Source organism: Typopeltis vanoorti, chromosome 25, assembly GCF_054136105.1.
Source record: "Typopeltis vanoorti isolate ZY-2024b chromosome 25, IOZ_Tvanoo_1.0, whole genome shotgun sequence".
Classification (NCBI taxonomy): Eukaryota; Metazoa; Arthropoda; class Arachnida; order Uropygi; family Thelyphonidae; genus Typopeltis; species Typopeltis vanoorti.
Window position 1 is genome coordinate 20,794,740 of NC_143573.1, and position 20,146 is coordinate 20,814,885.

At 34.9% G+C, this 20,146-nt stretch overlaps 1 protein-coding gene across 1 annotated transcript in view; it reads right to left on the minus strand.

The window, feature by feature from the left end:
- Positions 1 to 20,146, minus strand: part of LOC150092594 (thimet oligopeptidase-like) — a 329,903-nt gene that overhangs the window by 120,143 nt on the left and 189,614 nt on the right. Inside the window, exon 9 of the mRNA XM_090414823.1 lies at positions 18,273 to 18,338. Within this exon, the coding sequence (XP_090270949.1) occupies positions 18,273 to 18,338 (66 nt within the window). The remainder of the gene's footprint in view (positions 1 to 18,272; positions 18,339 to 20,146) is intronic.

A 20,146-nucleotide genomic window follows, 5' to 3' on the forward strand; every position in this document is an offset into this window, starting at 1 on the left:
GTCTTAGGACTCCATGGAGGTGCCCATGTAATAATAAAAATAATCAAAGAAAAAACATGGCTGGACTTTTAAAACAAGAAGGCAATGAAACTAATATAATGCTAACTACACAATGGAAGAAATAACATTACAAGAAATTCAACAAACAACAGAGCAAAGTAAATCAGGAAAATCTCCTGGTGAAGAAAATGAATAAATATAGAGCTTATTAAATATGCAGGCATCTTGTTTTTGCCAGACAACTTTTAAAATTATTTAATAATATCTGGCAGCAAGGAAAAATCTCCAGAAGTTGGAATAAAGCCATTATCATCCCAGTATATAAAAAAGATAAGTGCAACCCTGTAAAATACAGATGAATAAGTCTCCTAAATAATGGTTATCGTCATCATCATTTATTCATGCATGAATAGGAAAATATATACAGAAATATTTATATAGCAAAAAACTCGTGCAGATAAAGTCTACTGGATGAAAATGAGCTAAGTTACTCTATTTTGGTAAATGTTAGATTGTTCATTAGCCTCATCTTGAAAAAGAAGTTTCCTTATGTATTGCCAAAATGGTCTTACTCTTCCTTTGTATCTCACTTGGCTTCTAGAGAGCAAGAGCACTAAACTAGAGTGAAGGTGAATGTCTAAGATGGTGTTCCAACCTTCTCAGTTGACTTTTTTTAATTGTTTTTCTCAGAGTTATTTTGTTGGCTTTCTTCAAGAATGACAGTATTAGGAATGTGATCTTGTCATATATATCCTAGTATTGTTCATATTGTCTCAAACCTATTAATGATATAAACTGCTCGTTGAGTAGTGATGTTCCATGTCTGGGGACCATATGTAAATATAGCTTAACTGGTGATTTTGTACAGATGAATTTTGCTATGTGTGGTGATGAGATTGGATTTCCAGATATCAGTTAGACTTTTATGGAATTAAAGAGTTTTGTGCTTTCTTTTCAATATGTCTATTAGAATATCGATGTAGGAACCAAAGTACTCAATATCATTTACTTCTTCAAGAATGTGGTTATTTAGCCTAATATTTCCTTCTATTCTGTTCTTGAGGACTTTAGTTCTGCTGTTGACAGCCAACCCAATCAGTGCTTCATTTTTACATAAATTATCCAAGTGGTTTTCGGCAGTCTGGATGTTAGAATCAATCAGTACAAAACATCTGTGAAATGGAAAATGATTATGTGGGTTTGTGCTACTGAATCTTCGAGAGTTACTATGGACCTATTTCCTGTAAGTCTGAATACACAACCAAGTGTAATAATAAAAAAGATATGTGGAAAAGAGTCTTCATGAAGAACTCCAGTGGAAATAGGAAAGTTCTCTCATCTCTCCATTAACATTACTCTTGCATTAATCTTGCATAATTCTGGTTCAGTTCTGCTATTGCTTCGATTTTTGTAAGTTTTTCCACTTGGTTATATTATAAATCATGCATGCCAAGAAATTATACTCTTGGTTTCACCCTTTATTCAAACATAAGCAAACAAAGTTTGCACATGAAGGAACTTCATGATAGGGCAACTCATATATAGAGGGTAATGACTTCACATCAGTTGCCTTAGTATCCTATGATGCAATGCACACATATCCTTACAGACATGTATAATGCTACTGCATTTGTGAAGGGACACTATCCAGACTGGTTTCAACCCTGTTTGTGGTCTCATCAGTGGGAGTCAGACTTAAAATTGATACCAAAGTTGAAGTAATGTAGAAGTCATATTCCCATACACAAATAGCCAAAACCTGATTATTAAAATACACTGGATTAGAGATGGATGTTGAAAGTTTTTCCACTTGGTTATACTATAAATTAAAGATGCCAAGAAATTATATTCTTGGTTTCACCATTTTATCCAAGTGTAAGCAAACAAAGTTTGCAAACACAGTTGTCCTGTCATGAAGTTACTTCATGCACAAACTTTGTTTGCTTACACTTGAATAAAGGATGAAACAAATAATATAATTTCTCAGCATTTTAATATCTATTGCTTTGATTATTTTCAAATATATGCCATAATAATTGAGGATTTTAAACATCCTTGGTCTATTAATTGAATCTATCCCGTGTGCCTGTCAGGGATTGAAGTTAATGAACATGAATTGCATGAAATGAGTAATCTATGAAGTTTATGATGAGGTTTTTATCTCTTACTCCTAACAACCTTCTAAGGCAGTAGATGTGTTCAACAGTGCTTCTGTCTTTCAAGAAAGCTGCTAGATTTTTAACTAGAAGAGGTGTTACATATTTTGGTTTGGTTCGTAAGCATCCTGTTGTACAATTTCAGTGAGGTAGTCAATAGTGTTACTATGATGTAATATTCTGGGTTATTTAGCTTTACTATTTTTGGTATTGGTATTATTAGCCCTTCTATCCATTGTGATGGAATGATGATGTAGCTATGGCTGCATTACAGATATTTATTAACTGCTCTTTTCAAAGAGCAGTTGATAAATATCTGCAAAGAAAAGGCAAAGCTCTTTTCAGCCATGTTTAATAACCTCTACTGTTATACCATCCAGTCCAGGTGCATTCTCATTCTTTTGGGTTTTTAGTGCAGTTTCAAATTCTTGCAACATAAAATTTACACATACTGTTACATTTTTTTTGGGGGGGGGGGTTCAAGGCTATCTGGTGAAAGGATGTGCTGTTAGGAAGTTCCTGAAAGATCAAAAGATCAGTGATTTGTGTTGATTTATTGAGTGTTTTTTATATCAATTGGTATATTTCTAGTATATCATTGTAGTTTTTTAGTGTATTTATTGTACTACAGCATTTAATAACATAATTGTCAGTCTAATTTAATCATTTTGTGAGTGGTTTTGTAAAATTGGCGATTTTTATCTATTTTATTGTATTTTTTCATTTTTTAGAGTATTTCATCTCTTTATAAGATTTTTATTGTGATATTGTTGGCATAGCACCAACATAACAAACAATGGCGGCAAAGACCACATTGTCCGGCGATTTGTATTTGCAGGATTTTATTCAGTGCTGTGTGTGTGAAATGTATTCGCTGATAAACTTAAAGAATATGTGGAAGAAAACTAAAACTGGAGAGAGAGAGAGAAAAAAAATATACATTAAGTGTTTCAAAAATGAGTGTCCGTTAGGTGACAAGAATGCAGCAAGTACCAATGGTAAGATGGAAAATGATGGTATTAATGTCGAATGGGTGGCAATGAAAACAGAGAATATCGAAATGGACATTAATAAAGAAATAGCATGCTTAAATGTTATCCTTCATAGAACAAAACGCGAAATTAAAAAATTACATTGGCAGCAAGAGATCAGCAGGCTGAAAATAGAAAGAAGCAGGTGGTCCAAAGGAATGAAAACGATAACTGAACAAACAAGAAAAACAAGTTAAGAAAAAAAATTATGTATGGAGACTCAATGATCAATTTGTGACAAAATCCTGTTTCCCAGGTGCAAAAATTCACGATTTAGCCATGTTATCCAAAAAGGTAAGTCAAAGGAAATGATTGTCTTGGTTAGTACAAGTGATATGAGAGGCAAGAAGATTTCTATGAGAAAGGATGTAAAGGAGTTGTTAGAAGAGGCAAAACTGAAGAATGAGAAGATGAAGATCGTAAGTTTCCTACCACACTATGACTGAGGTGAACTGAGGAGGAGGGTGTTGGTAGCCAATGAAATTATACATAGATTGTGCAGAAGGAATGATGCAGGATTTTTTGATCTGTGGTCTGTGTTTGAGGGAAAGAAGGATTTGTACAATGCTGATGGACTACATCTAAATGAATTTGGTGTTAGGTGTCTGGAAGGAGGTTTGTTCACTGAGAATGCTGAAGAGCAAATTCAGGAAAACTTAAGCAATTAGGGCAGAAGCAAGAAAGTTTGTGCAAATGCACCTATGAGGTGAGTGAGTGTGAGAGTGACCAAGTGTGGAATCTAGTCTCTCAAGCAAAAATATTGAATAGGGTTGTCGGCTCAGGAAGTAAAAGTGGCTGGAGAACTAAAGGGATGTTGCAGTTTCTATATACTGATGCCAGAAGTATCAGGAAAAAGAGTGAGGAGTTTCTGGCACTGGATAGTCCAACCTCGCCAAAAGTTATAGGCGTTAGTGAGACTTGGCTAACAGCAGATGATGTAGTTACAGGGATAAAATGTGAAGGGTTTAGATTGTCAGGGAAGAAAGAGAATATAGGGTGCAGGAATAGTACTGCTGATAATAGCAGATGAATTGCAGCCAAAAAGAACCAGAGACAAGTTGGAGGGTGGTTGTTCATTTGAGACAATCTGGTGTAAGTTAAGGCCAGTAAAACAAAATATACAGTTGGGTGTTGCTATAGGCCAGGGAGTTCCACAGATCATTTGGAATACATGCATTGTCAAATGAATACAGGACAATTGATTATTATGGGAACTTCAACTATGGAGATATAGACTGGAAGGAAGAAAGATCAAATGGTAGTAAGGAAATAGAATTTATACACCTGCTAAGAGATAATTACTTAATGCAGCATGTGATGGAGGAGACTAGGGGTGGAGGAGTATCGGACCTGGTCATAAGATCAGAAGAGCTATCTATAACCAAGGTGCCCACATTGCCTCTGAATGGTGAAAGTGACCATATGGTGTTGACTTGGAAGATTGTAAAACACGAAGAACATTCTGTCAAGAACGGGTATATATGGAACTACAAGGCTGGTGATTATGACAAGTTTGGGAAGAAGTTTAAATCTATGCCATGACATAAAACACTGCAAGGATGTTAGTAGTGCAGAGGATATAGTTAAGGATCGTCTAGAGCAGGTGTGGCAACTTCATTCTATACGAGGGCCAATATATGATGAGTAGCAGCATCACGGGCCACACACTTTTAGACAGAACTTAAATATAAATAAACTGCATTTTTTCAAGACAATAGTTATATGTATTGAATTACTATATTTGTTAAATCATTTTACTACTGGGAGAACAATATAAAATACTTGAAACTGAGTCTCTGAAACTGTTCACTATAACCAGAGCAGAGCAAGTGACTTTCAATGATGCATTACTCTGGAGCGCATCGAAATCTACCACTCCCACTACTACAACTCGCACAGAAACAGCCGATTTTATAAATTGAGTAATCTTTTTAAAGCAATATCGATTCTGTGTTGAGAATATAAATTGTTTCTGTCATCAGAAATAATGAATATAACTAGTATATCAATCAGAAAATCTGCAGTCAAAACTAATGGCTAAATTGATAATACACATAATTTAATATAGTTTTTTATCCTGCCACGGGCCTGCTGTTGGCCACCTATGATCTAGAGGAAGCAGTATTAAATTGTATAACTAGGGTAAGCAGGGTTAATCAGATAGGAGTTAGATTGATAAGTAATATCATTAAGCATGAGCTGCAGAAGGCTAAGGCAAGAAAGGTAACCAACATGGTAAAGAAGGCAAAATCAGATTATGAGAAGAATCTTGCCAAGAAGGCCAAAGGAAATCCCAAAGAGTACTTTCATTATGTGGCAAGTAAGAGGAAGAATGACTATGGAAGTTTAAACTTAATGAGTGATGGTGGTCACATGGAGACAGAAGTGGATAAAATAGTTGATTTACTGAGTGACCACTTCGCAAGGCAATATCATCCTAGTGAGGTTATTGCTTTAACCTATGTGACAGACACTAATGTGGGAACAGAGGTTGATGAATTGGAGGTTCTTAGGATACTGCAGAATCTCAACGTAAATACAGCTGTGGGATTAGATGGGATATCAGCTAGGGTTTTGCAAGAATGTGCAAGGGAACTGTCAATGCCTCTGATGAGGCTCTTTATGTCTCAGCTCTGATAGAGTTCCAAATGAGTGGAAAGAGGACAAAATAATTCTCTTGCATAAGATAATTTCTAAGACTGCAGTAGCAAAAAAAGTATAGACCAATCAGTACCTCAGCAGTGGTGATAAAAGTATTAGAAAAATTTGATCAAAAAGAGAAATCAAGAATGGGTAGATAAAAATGTGATACTGTATGAATGTTAACATGGCTTCCTGAAGCCATGTTGTAAATGTAGAAAAAGTAAATTACTAAGGCCATGCCTTAGTAATTTACTAACTCTTTTTATAATAGAGTAACAGTAGAGTTGGATAAAAGAATGGCTATACAGTGATTCTGCAAATCCATCTGTTAAAATATCACATGGAACTCTTTTATGCAAATTAGAACAAATGGGGATGGATATGACACTAGTAAAGTGGATAAGAGGGTGGCTGTTGGGCAGATCTCAAAAAATGGTGGTTCAGTGCTGGGACCATTGCTATTTTTTTATTTTTTTAAAATAAATGATATAGAAAATAACCCGAAAGAAATATTCAGTAGTTTGCTGATGATGCGAAATTAGGTACAGTAATAGTAAATAGGCAGTCATTACAGGCAAAAGATAATGGTTATCAGTTTAATGTGGAGAAATGTAAAGTTATGCACTTTGGGATAAATAAATTACAATCCATGTATTACATTGATGGCACTGTACTCCAGGAAACAGATGAAGCTAGAGATCTAGCAGTAGTGTTAGACAGAGAGTTAAAGTTTACAGGACATATTGCTAAGGTAGCCCATAAGATTACTTGGCTATTGAAGAACACATTAACAAATAGAGATAAGGAAATTGTTATTCCTGTTTATAAGGCCTTGATACACCCACATCTGGATTACTGTATTCAAGTCTTATCCCCGGAGTTTCTTGTGGATGAGGAAGTGGCAGAGATGGTTCAGAGATGAGTGACCAAGATGGTGAATGGCCTGTGGAATGTTCCCTATGAGAATAGATTGAAGGTGTGTGGATTGCAGTAGTTGGTTGATAGGAGAAAAAGAGGAGATATGATAGAAACATCTAAGTTGCTTAAAGGGTTTTATAGGATAGATGCAAGGAAAATGTTTCAGCACTTGATTAGAGGGACCAAAATAAGGGGTTATCCCTGGAAGTTGAATAAATGTGTGGTTAATAAGGTGTAAGAACTACATTTTTTGCTTGGAGAGTTATGAATGAATGGAATGGGTTACCAGAGTCAGTTGTGAGTGCTTAGTCTGTTGAAGGGTTCAAGGAGAAGTAAGATATATTATGTGGATATATTGGGTCTCCAATGATGAGTCTTTGGATTCCATGGAGATGCCTGTATAATAATAATAATTGTAGAAATATTATTAGTTTTTACTACTCTTAAGGTACCAAAAAATTATCACAATAGGGCAGTGTCTAAAGCTCAAGTTGAAGTTGTTACTACCGAAGAGAACATTTGCCCTGATCAGTAAAAGTGTTGCTGCAGTGATGATAATTTATCCGAGGATAATCTGACATTGAATATATTCTGATTAAAGCAAATTAGTACAAAATCAAACTAGAAAATTAAAAAAAGTGGAAAAACGTTTGAAACTTACACATGATAAGAAAAAGGATCAGAACAAGAAGAGGCAGGAAAACCCTGAACTTGATACTCATAATATTAATAACAAAGTAAGTCAATTAAAATCTAAGAAAAAAGATGTGATATGGTAGGTGATTCAATCTTAAAATTTGAGCTTGCTCAGGAAGTCACTACTTCTAGTTACCTAGGGGCAAAAATTAAAGATGTGACAAATGTAATCATAAAACAGAAAAGAAAAGAAAAGTAAAAGAGATGGTAGTTCTTGCAGGCCATATAGTATGAGAGAGGATGTGAAAGGTCTGTTGGAAGAAAAGAAAAAGAAATGTGAGAGAGAAAAAATTGTGTGTTACCCAGATATAACAGTACCGAGCTAAGAAGGAGGGCAATGATAGTAAATGATCCATGCAGAGGCTGTGGAGGAAATGGATGTGAGTTTTTAGATGTGGGGAGTGCGTTTGATGGCAGAAAAGAATTGTATAAGAGGGATGGCCTGCATTTGATTTCAGTTGGAATCAGGAGCATGGAAAAATTACATATTGGTATGAGACCTAATACAGAGTCAGGGAAACTAGATTATCAAGGGGGGAAAATGTGTGTGTGCAAGTTCAGCTATGGTATATGCAAAAAAAGGGTGAAAAAATATGCTTTGGGTTCAGTATATCTGTGGAGAGAAAAGAGAAAGTTCTACAACAAGGCCAAATAGATTGCATATCTAATTATAAGAATAGGCTAGGTTGCAATTTGTTATGTGTATACATAAATGCCAGGAGCATTAGAAACAAAAAGGGTTTTTGTTCACTGCTTTATCAAATATGATGTGGCCTAAGAATGTTGGCATTCAGATATGGTGATCAAAATTAGATATGGTAACTGAGATTGAATGTAATGGGTATACTATTTTTAGGAATGAAAGAAGAGGTAGGAGAAGAGGGAGAATACTACTAATGATATTAGATGACTTAAGTCCAGTTAGGATAGAAACACAAGACAACAATGGTAGTAACAATGTCCCATGTAGAAGTGGGTTCGAGGCTATCTGATGTGAAGTGGAGGCTAACAAAATGAAATATATGGTAAGGTGTTGCTATAGACCCAGCAGCTCAGTTGCAGGGGACAAAGAAATGTATAGCCAATTTAGCCTTATGGGTACTAAACAAGTGATCGTTATGGGTGACTTTAATTATCCAAAATTGATTGGGTAGAAGAGAAATCTCATGATAAGAATGAAGAGGAATTTATTGAATTGTTGCGAGACAACTTTCTCAAGCAGCATGTGAAAGAAGGAGCACAAGGTCAAAGAGTGTCAGATTTGTTCCTAGTGTCAAAAGGGGTCTCTGTTAAGAATATGACTATTTTACCACCAATTCGTGACATCGATAATGTTGTGCTTTCTAGGAAAATATCTAATTATATTGATGTTCCCATTACAATAGGTTACATGCTGAACTACAAAGTTGGAAATTATCACCAACTTAGGAGAATACTATATATTTGGTCCCATGGTATCAGTTACTGAATAGGATAAATGTCAGCAATGCATGGAAATCTCTGAAACAATGCTTAAATGAGGTGATATCTGAATGCATCCTTAGTGTTCGAAGAATAAATAGGTTGGGAGTGAAATGGATGTGCAACCTTATTAAGTGAGAGATCCACAAGAAGAAGATGATGTGGTAAGAATATCATGAGAATAAGAGCGAGAGGAGTTATGAAATATATAAAGTGTTGGCCAGAAAAGTAACCAGTATTATGTATTATTGTGAGGAAAGCTCAACTGGAATATGAAAAGAAATTGACTATGCACGCTAAAGGCAATCCAAAAGAATTTTAGCATTATGCTGCAAGCAAAAGAATGAATGTGGAATAATAACTTAATTGAATGCAGATGATACTCTAGCATCAATACCTAATGGGATTATTCAATCAATGAGTTCTCGCATTGCTAAGATAGATCAACCAGGTGTATGTAACATGGCGCACAGTGCTAATGCTACGCTGAATGAAGAGTTAGAGGTGCATGAAAATGAGGTTGAAGAGCTGTTGCATAACTTGGATAAAATTTGTCAATAGGGACAGATGGAATATCAGCATGCTCACTAAAGTAATGTTCCACCGAATTGGCTAGGCATTTCACATGTTTGTATAACTTGAGTCTCAGCTCAGGAATGATACCACAGGAATGGAAGTGTTAAATTCTGAATGAAACTGAAATTAAATCCATTTATGTTTCATTCAGATTTAACATGCAATAACATTCCCACGGCCAATATTGGTATATCAGAAGAAATAAAGCTAATTGTAATTTATAAGCAACATTAGTAATTTAAGTAAAACTTGTCTATGCATCATGTTGTAAATAATTATTGTAAATTTTCTAATGTTTAAACTACATGGATTTTGTGCAAATACTTGTGTACTGCCGGGAGAAAGATAATTGGATTAGATAGTGATGGCCTGAAACTAAACACATGCACCAAGTAGGACGTGCACGCGGGTTCCCTCCATAAAGCATGCTAGGGGAGAGTGTGGCGCTAGGTGCTGGAAAAAGTAAGGTGTCGTGGGAAAAGGGAGAGAGCAGGATGACATAGGGAAGAAGCATCAAGCGTGTGATTTAAAAAGCGTAGCGGCGCTAGTTCGGGGCTTCCCCCCCACCCCTGAATTGGAGCGGTCATCGAGATGAAGGTCGTTGAAGCACGCTGAAGTGTCTATGGCAAGTTCGCCAGTCAATGAATAACACAGCAGATCGGAGCTCCCGATCACCATGGAGATCGATAAGCCATGCCAAGACAGTCGACCTGAGAGCCAGATTTACCTTTTTGTGGAGATGTGTCTAGTCCGAGTTCATCAGTCGAATAGTGCAGATGAAATCAATTAAGAGAAGGATCAAGGAAATGAAATTCTGTCGAGATGAATGTGAAGGTCAAACAATTCCCCAGCCTTTGGTAATGTAGAATTTTGATCTGTTATACAATTGTATTGAGGGGAACAACCTGTAATTGTAAAAAGGACTTTAGGTTTATAATGTTTCGATTAATGAAAGGACTTTAGAGATTATGCTTTAGAGGATATGATTTCGCTGTTACGCCGAATAAGGTGCCTATTATGGATTTTTTTCATAACATAGACAGGGGTATTCGATCCTTATCCCAAAAAACAGCCAACAGATTACGTTTTGAATGTGCACAAATTCTTTTTCATGCCAAGCCTCCTCGTCCTAATCTTTCTTACTCTGAATTTAAAGCATTGAAATCACTGAAGAATAACAATAATTTAATAATTACGAAAGCTGATAAGGGGAAGGCTGTAGTGATTCAAGATAGGAAGGAATATGAGAGAAAAATGTCTCTTTTACTTCGCGACTATTCAACTTATAGGCCTCTTACATCGGATCCTACCCGGAGTCAATTGAAGAGACTTAATTCTCTTATAGATAATGTATCTACATGGAATGAAGATCAAAAGAAAAAACTTAAAACCTTCTTCGGTCGTCCACCTAGATTGTATGGTCTTCCAAAAGTTCATAAACCAGGCATTCCGTTAAGACCAGTCGTAGATTGTATAGGTTGCCCAACTTACAAAATCTCAAAATTTTTATCTAATTTACTCTCCTCTTCAACTAGAAGAACTGATACTTATATAAAAATTACTTTGGATTTTAAAAATAAAATTTCAGATCTTCATTTGGACTTTTCTGATATCATGATCAGTTTAGATGTTGTTTCTTTATTTACAAATGTGCCTCTTTCGGAAAGTATTGAATTACTACAACAGGAATTTCCTTCAGACATTGTAAACTTATTTGATTTTGTAATAAATTCTGGTTATTTTTCTTTTAAAAATAAGTTATATCAACAAATTGAAGGAACAGCAATGGGTAATCCTCTCTCTCCTGCTATCTCCAATTTCTTTATGGAACATTTTGAACAACGTATCTTTGACAATATTTCTCCCAGACCTACTCATTGGTTCAGATATGTCGATGACATTTTTGCTGTATGGAATGGCTCTTCTGATGAACTTCAACAATTTCTCAATAAGTTAAACGCATTTCATCCTAGGATCAAGTTTACCCTAGAAGTAGAATCAAATAAGCAGTTAGCCTTTTTAGATCTTCTAATTCTTCGCCAACCAGATGGTAACCTACATTTCTCAGTTTATAGAAAGAAGACTCATACAGGCCATTATATCCATGCGGAATCTCATCACCATCCCAGTCAAAAGGCAGGAACTATTAAAACACTGGTTCATCGGGCCCACTCCTTTTGTTCTACAGACGATCTTTTACAGAAAGAAATACGATATATAACTTCTTCCTTTCTATCTAATGGCTATAAGAATTGCTTCATTAAAAGAACTTTGAGTAGATTTAATATGTCTCCCTCTTCAAACACAGAGGAAATAACGCGCATTACCATCCCTTATATACAAGGCATCAGTGAACGTATAGCAAAAATTTTAAAACCACTGAATATTTTTGTTGCCTTTCGACCTTTTAGAAAAATCTCCACCTTTCTCGCTTCTCCAAAGGACAAGCTTCCACATCTCAATCATCCAGGTGTCTACCAGATTCCGTGCTCTTGTGGATTATGTTATTTCGGACAAACGGGAAGATCTGCCTCCATTCGGCTAGAAGAACACCAATCTTATATTGAATACTTTAAACCTGAAAAGTCTGCACTTGCAGAACATGCCATCTTCACTAGACACAGAGTTCATTGGAAAAAGACAAGAGTTCTTCACAAAAGTCAGTTTCTCATGGAACGCCTTTATAAAGAAGCATGTGAAACTCTACTTCATTCTCCTAACTTAAACAGATCCGACGGCTTACGTCTGTCCCCTTTATGGGAGATAGTACTTTACAAATCAGCTAATCTTTCCTAACTTTTTATTGTATTAATTTTTTTTTTTTTTTTTTTTTTTTTTTTTTTTTTTTTTTTAAGGAAAGTTATTGACCTTTTTAGTTATCTTACACCAGCTACTTAGGTGGCGCTTTTTGGAATTGTCAGTTAATGTTTAATTTTTGTGCCTAATTGTACTGAAGATGCCTGTGACACACGGGCGAAAATTATACCATTAAATAATTTTTCTACGTGAGTTTTTCCGTTATATTTTTATGTATAGTTATGGATCTGAGAGCTGGGTCAGAAGTAAAACACTTGACCAAAGACTAGAGACCGCAGATATGAGAGTCCTGAGAAAGATTAGAGGCGTGAACAGATGTCATCAATGGCAATATCATATTAAAAATGAGGATATTAGGAAAGAACTTGACATTGTCAGCATCCAGGAATGCGTTAGCAGAGCTAATCTCAGGTGGTATGGTCACTTAAATAGAATGGGAGAGGAAAGATTAGCAAAACAAGTGTTCTCTGCCAGGTTGGCAGGAAAACGACCCAGAGGAAGACCAAGATATAGGTGGATTGATACGGTCCAAAGTGCCTTAGACGATAGAAATATAAGATCTGATAATGTTGGAGTCTTGACAAGTAACAGACTGATTTGGAGGAAAACTGTAGATAGGAAGTTAGTAATGATGTAATTTTTTCATGTAGTACTGTCATATCCTGTACACCCCTTGAGGGTACATGGCAGGAATTTGATGATGATGATGAATTTAAGAGAACACATGAAAGCTGGTTTGGGTGATTTATAGCCTCCTCTGATAAGTCCTTGACTCCTTAGAAGTCTCATATAATAATAATAATGGGAAGTTCTTTTTAGATTATCATTTCTGATAAAGCATTTGTAGTGAAGTTCACTGATGAATTATTTAATAGTTTTTCGACATGGTTCTTATACACTAGGAGTTTGTTTTCTTCTTCAGTTATCTTGCCATTTTTAGTTTTTATAATTAGTCATTTGGGCTTCCTTTCTTTGGTGCATAAGGAATCTGGTACATTTCTTTGGTTTTATGGGTATTTTAATATAGTTCTAATTTTTGACAGATAGCATAGATATGGGTTTCATTTTCATTTTGAAAGGTCATATATATATGCTAAATCCTTTAGTTCTTTTAAACAAATAGGTAAACTGTGTGTCCTCTGATTCCTGTGTTGCTGCTTAATATCACTGTGTTTCTTTATAAGTTCTTCTAGAAGATAAAATTTGTGAAGAACAAAATGGCTTCCAAAAAGTATGATCACGTACTGACCAGCTTTTACATTAAAAATCTTAATGGAGAAGCATTGTGAATTCAATATAGAAATACACATTGCATCTGTAGATTACCAAAAAGCCTTTGTCAAAATTTTAAAGAACAAACTGTGGACAATTCTCATTTCAAATCTGCTGGTTGTAGCAATAACTAACATGCATCAAAATAACGGAATAGCTGTAAGAATCAATGAAAAAATTACAGAATAGAAATCAATAAACAGAGTAGTCCGTCAAGGATATCCAATATCACCATTCTTACGAGGGTGGCCTGAAAAGTTCTTGGCCTAGCAATGAAAAAAAGAATTTATAATTTCAAAATTATTTTTATTTTTCAACATAATCTCCCTTAAGAGTAATATATTTATTCCAGCGATGCTCCAGGCCATTATCCCATCATGTAGTATTTCTCAGTAAGATCTGCAAAATACCCCTCTACAGCTGCAATCACCTCTTGATTCGAAGAAAAATGCTGAGCAGCGAGGAAGAGTTTTAGTTTTGGGAAGAAATAGAAGTCAGAGGGAGCCAAACCTGGGGAATAGGGTGGATGTTCCAATAATTCATTGCCAAAACACCTTTGTGGGCAGGTGCATTGTCCTGATGAAAGATGATTTTTTTCTTCTGCAAACTGGGTCTTTTCTCACAAAGTTTTTCATCTGGTATGGTTAAAAGATCGGAATAATATTCCCTGGTTATTGTTTTACCCTTTTCAAGATAACTAATATATAAAATGCCTTTAGCATCCCCAAAAACCAATGCCATGACCTTTCCTGCTGATGGAACTGACTTTGTCTTCTTTGTTGCTGAACAACTGGCTTCTGTCCACTGTTTTGACTGTTGTTTGGATTCTGGTGTGTAATGGTGAATCCGAGTCCCATCCATAATAATAAATCAATGCACAAAATCAGTTTTATTCTTGTTAGAACGTTCCAAGCACTGTTCAGAGATTTTTGCGAGTGCATTTTTGATCTGCCGTGAGCAAACACGGCACTCATCTTGCACAAAGCTTTTTCATTTGCAATTCTTCATGTAAAATATATCCTACACGTTCTTTTGAAATGCCTATAGTCTCAATTTCATATACTTTGATTTGCAGGTCATCCAATACCATATTGAGCATTTGATCAATGATTTCTGGTGTTGTTACGCTTTTAGAACGTCCTTCAAAGTGGATCATTTCAAGGCTGGTACGGCCACATTTAAACTCGGTAGCTCATTTCTTAATTGTCAAAAAAGAAGGAGAAGAGTGCCCATAAACTTTTATGAACTTCGAATGAATTTCTTTTGGCATTAGACCTTTTACAAAGAATTTTATAACTGCATGATACTCAATTTTATCCATTTCAAGGGATATAGACAACACTTTTGCTTCAGACAGCTGTATAAAACAAACTACTTAATAGAATGACTTGCGATTTCACATGGATGCTTATGACAGATGTACCAACTTAGAAAAAAAAATCTTGCCAATAGTGTTGCCATCTATGGTCGAGGTCGAGAACTTTTCAGACCACCCTCGTATGTAATACCCATATAGATAAACAGTGGAGAAATTGAAGAAAAATATAAAACCAGCATTTAAACTTGGTTGTGGAACTATAGTTAATAACCTTATTTGCAAGTGACCAAACGATCATATGAAGAAGTGAAGATAAAATTCCAGAGATAATGCATTTCTTAAACATCATCATCAATTTTCTGATATATACCCTAAAGGATGTCCAGGCTACTATGACAGCACTACATCATTAAATTTACATTATCATTAATTTCCTATCCACAATTTTCACCAAATTAGTCTATTACTTGAAAACTTAAGTCTGTGGTTTAGCAGTTCTGTGAGAAGTTTTTGGCATTGAGACCACATTATGATGAAAATAAAGAGGTTTAGTAAAAATAAGAAATTAAAACCCAAGAAGTTTCTTAAGTTGTAAGACTTACATCATCAGGGGTACTGGTACGAAAAATAAGTTTTACACAACAAAAGACTATAAACAATTAATTACACATATTAGATGTTATGATACCTTTACAACTGTTATATACAAATGAGAAACCAAAATAAAAATGGTAAATTCATTGCTGTATGCATGTTGTAACCTGCTAGTTGTTGCTATCATGTCCTGTAGCATCATGTGTCTCATATCTTAGGTCCATGGCAGTTAAATTTTTGATGAAAGCAGACCATACTTAATGTAAAATTAAGCCCTGATTTTTATTGCAATGTATAGGGATCGCATTTGCAAATGGTTCTTTCAACTTTCTTGTAAAATGATTATGATCAATATATATGACAATTTTGTTTGTTGCCAAACAACTTGATGGCCTGTAGTAGTTGTGTGGAATGCCAAGTCTGATTTATGTATTCTTTGTTCGATGTCATTTACATGTTCAGACATGCACATCTCTTCTGATCTTCCTGTCTGGCTTATATAACAAATGCCACAAGAGCAATAAATCTCATAAATGCCCGGTTTTTTTTTTCATGAGGTGATGTGGAGGTTGTGGATATGTGGAGATTTTTTGTAAAGGTAAAAAAGCCACTTTTACATTGTACTTGCAGAGCAATGTAGCCGTTTTGTCTGTAGCATTCTTGATATAAGGTAGCATGATTGCATTCTTGAAATCTTGTTTAAGTAAGAGAATTGCAGGAGATGTATTAAGAATTTTTTTGATTGTCTTGGGTTCAAAACCATTAAGTGCAAGGTTCTGTTTCAGGTAGTGCAGTTCTTTATTCCTTTTAATTGGCATGTTTGATATATTATATGCCCTATCTCATAAAGTTTTAATTATAAATATCTTTTGTAATGGTTGGTAGTGCGAAGCGGCATTTAAAAATCTTCCTGTTGTAGTAGCTTTTCGGTATATGAAAAAAAGGATAACTTTTTTCCTCTTCGTTTACTTCAACAAGGATATCACCAGCATTTTCTCTCTTTACTGTATCTGTCTATATGTGGGATGAAACCCTACTACTTCTATATGAAATTAGCAAACTCACCTTAGGTAATCATCGTATTATAGAGAGAGACCTGACAAATAACAGATCAACTGAAAACAGCTCATATAAAGATTCCTCTTATGATGAGAACCAAACTTTGGTATTTTCCAGTCAAAAAGCACTATGTCCCATTATTCTTCCAAAAAAAATAAATAAATAAATAAAATAAAATAATAATAAATAAATAAAAATACTATGTAAGAGCTGATCTCAGGTTGCAGATGATATTTTTTTTACTTCTCTTTTCCTAGTGTGAGACCATCATTACTTATTGACGGTCTGTTGAGTCTTGAAAAAAAAGGACTATATTTAGTCTCTAAAGCAGGATTCCCATATTGTCAAATCCTTAGGTAATCACCGTATTATAGAGAGAGAGAGACCTGACAAATAACAAATCAATTGGAAGAAAGCTGTTAACAAGAAAATAGTCATGAATTAATAATTCATAGATAGTCTAGTCAGAAATAGTCATAGGACTAGCATAATATCTGGTACAACCCATGAGTGTATTGACCAAAAACTGATGATGGAGATGTGTTTCCTCTAAATGCTAAGTGTATCCTAGAAAAATGCATGGGCCTGTGTGTGTAAAGTAATTGAGTAATCTTTAAATCTAAATAATTTATAGTCGACTCTCACCATAGCAAACTGAGATAGAAACCACAGAAATAATTTCTTTCTTTCTTTTTTTTTTTTATGATAGTTGTTTTAGCTAATTTTTAGCACATCATTGAACTACAGAGATTTGGTTTCAGTAGGTTTTTACAATAAGCAAGTTTGCTTCAGTGAGAACTATTTCCCTGCTCATATTTTACATATATTAATTACATAAAAATTGTTATCAAGGGTTGCTGTTCAATGATATTTCAGCAACCATTGATAACAATTTTTACATAATAACGAGCTACAAACCAAAAGGTTGAAGAAACAGAAGCAAACCAATGAAATGCTGTGCAGCAACAAAAAACAGGCCACCTGGCCTAGATTCATGAAAGTTGGAAGAAGATGACCAAGGGTTGCTTTATGTTTGCACCCTCAGTTTAATACTCATCTATTAACATCCACACATAATTAAAGGAAAGTTTGTGTATGCTGCCATACTGCTGATCAAGATTATGATGATTAAATTCTATTTTGATACTCATTAATTATATGTGAAAAGTAAAGATTTACTCTGATTAATTAAATGATCATTCGTCCTCATTCACAGTATTTTAATTTTAGTGAATTTTAACATAACAATTAACCATGGTTAATGGTTGCTAATACATTTCTCTGTTTATTCCACATATGAACTGTTTTATGAAACTCCAATTGTGCTTTTTGCATATATTTAAACTGAATCTTAACTCATACTGATTATGCAAAAATAAGAAGAATATATAACAGATGTATTTTAATTAGAACAGATAGCCTAGATATTTTAAGTTATAGATATAAGCAATGCCCATTAATCTCCTAACAAGAGTAAATATGGCTTTTCACAATAAACAGCAGGAATCCAAGACATTATCTGAAGAGACTACAACAGAGAAATAAACAGTACACACACAAGAAATAACAGATGTGATTAAATACAGTAGCTTCAAAAGTTTAATTATGAGGGCATTCTAGACAGGCTGTTAAAAAATAGACACTAGTTGTTATATAGTACAAATTTATCTGAACTTACTTTCTTCTTATATTTTTTTAAATTCAAAAGCAGATTTTGGAATATATTCTTACCATCTGAACATCAACATGCCAAACAGGAGGATTCGCAATTTCAGCAAATTCTAAGCCAAGGAGTTCCTAAAATCATAATGTCATCTTATTAAAATTAAGTTTATATATATATATATATATATATATATTTTAGTGAAGAAAACATATATTAACCAAATAGACTTATTTAGATTAATATATGTCTTGATAATATTTGGTGATCAAGACCAATATTTTGTCTTGATCACCAAATGCATTTTTATGGGAATGAAGAAATATAATAAGCATGTGCATATAAGGCACACCAGCAGAAAGTCTAACATAGACTGACCAAAAAAGGTAGATTCCTACAGTCCTAACTGGTACTGTTTATGGGTACAGTGATGGAATCTTGCTGAGAGTCTCAAAATGATGGTTTCCCAGATTTTTGGTAATGTAATGTAATGCAGCAGAATTTGTTTATGTTTAGAGAATTGTGTAGTATGGAAAAGATTGACATCAACTGGGTTTATATTGGTCGAAGTATTTATTTGATACTAAGTAAAAAATACCGACAAGTTTCGCCAACTTAACTTTTTAGCTTTTTCAGGGTGAATAAAATAGATACAAAACAACTTAAAACACTAAAACTGTCCATGAAGGAATGAAATGAATACAATCATATTTTTTACAAATACAGAAGAACGCATACATCACACACATGGAGCACGTATGATGTCAACTCTGGTGTGCTTAGAGATCTTATGATGGTCTTCCAAATATCAGTCAGAATTAATCCTTGGTGGTTTCTATTGAGGTTATGTTTAGAACGGATAACTTTTATGGCTTCTTTTATGATTTGGGAGCGGAAATCTTCCTCTAAATAGGACATGGAGCTTTTGTCCCATTGTATGATATGGTTTGTCCTTGAGAAATGATGTGCTAACCCTGAATTGTCTTCTCTGTTGTTGTTTACATCTCCTACATGTTCTTTTTTTCTGATTTTCAAACTTCTAGAGATCTGACCAATATAGTTTAAACCGCATGAACAGGGGATGTTATAGACACTGGCTTATTTGAAGAAAGCAAGACTGTCCTTTGGAGATCTTAAAAGTTGGCAGACAGTCTTTAAAAGTCACTCGTATTTCATGTGGCTTGAGGAGTGTGTAGTGCTGTGGAAGATTCCAGAAACAGTTTCTCTGATTTATATATACTTCTGAATAAGAAGTAGGTCCCCCCCCCCCCACTGGATCTGGTGATCTATGGGCTGCCAACCCAGAATGGCTGTAGTGCAGATGATGAACATAGTTTTCGTATTCTTCTAGACGAATATTACCTCTTTTCAGTTTGTCTGAAGTATATAAAGTTGCAGGAACAAGGGACACTGAAAACACTAGGAGCATATAGATGATGAGAGGATCTTATGGTGAGTGGATTCATCATCAGTGGATTTTAACTAACAAGCACTTAAGTGTCCATAGCCTTCCAAGTACCCATGGATTTCCCAACCATAATACAAGGATAAGGTGGTTATCCCTATGCCTCTAAGTATTCTTGTCTGTAAATTGTGTGTTCTACTGGCAGGTTTGTTCTGAGGGACAAAAAACCCAGGTTTTCGGTTGAAAAACTGCCCACCTCTGAATGAGACTGGCTAACTCACCTTTCTTTGAAAGAGACCACATAAAGGTTCCTCACACCACTGATGGGAACTGAACCCAGGTCTTTCCGATCAAAGAGCTTCGTCTATACTGACTGAGCTATGGAGGCTCTATGGTGAGTGGATAAATGTAGCTAATTTTTAGCATGGCTTGAATGAGGTCAGTATGTTTTGCCTTTTATGAATGCATCCAATTTTTTTATGAGGTGCCTCAGATGTAGGGAATTGCAATGTACTTTTTGTGTTTTGGAAGTTTTTT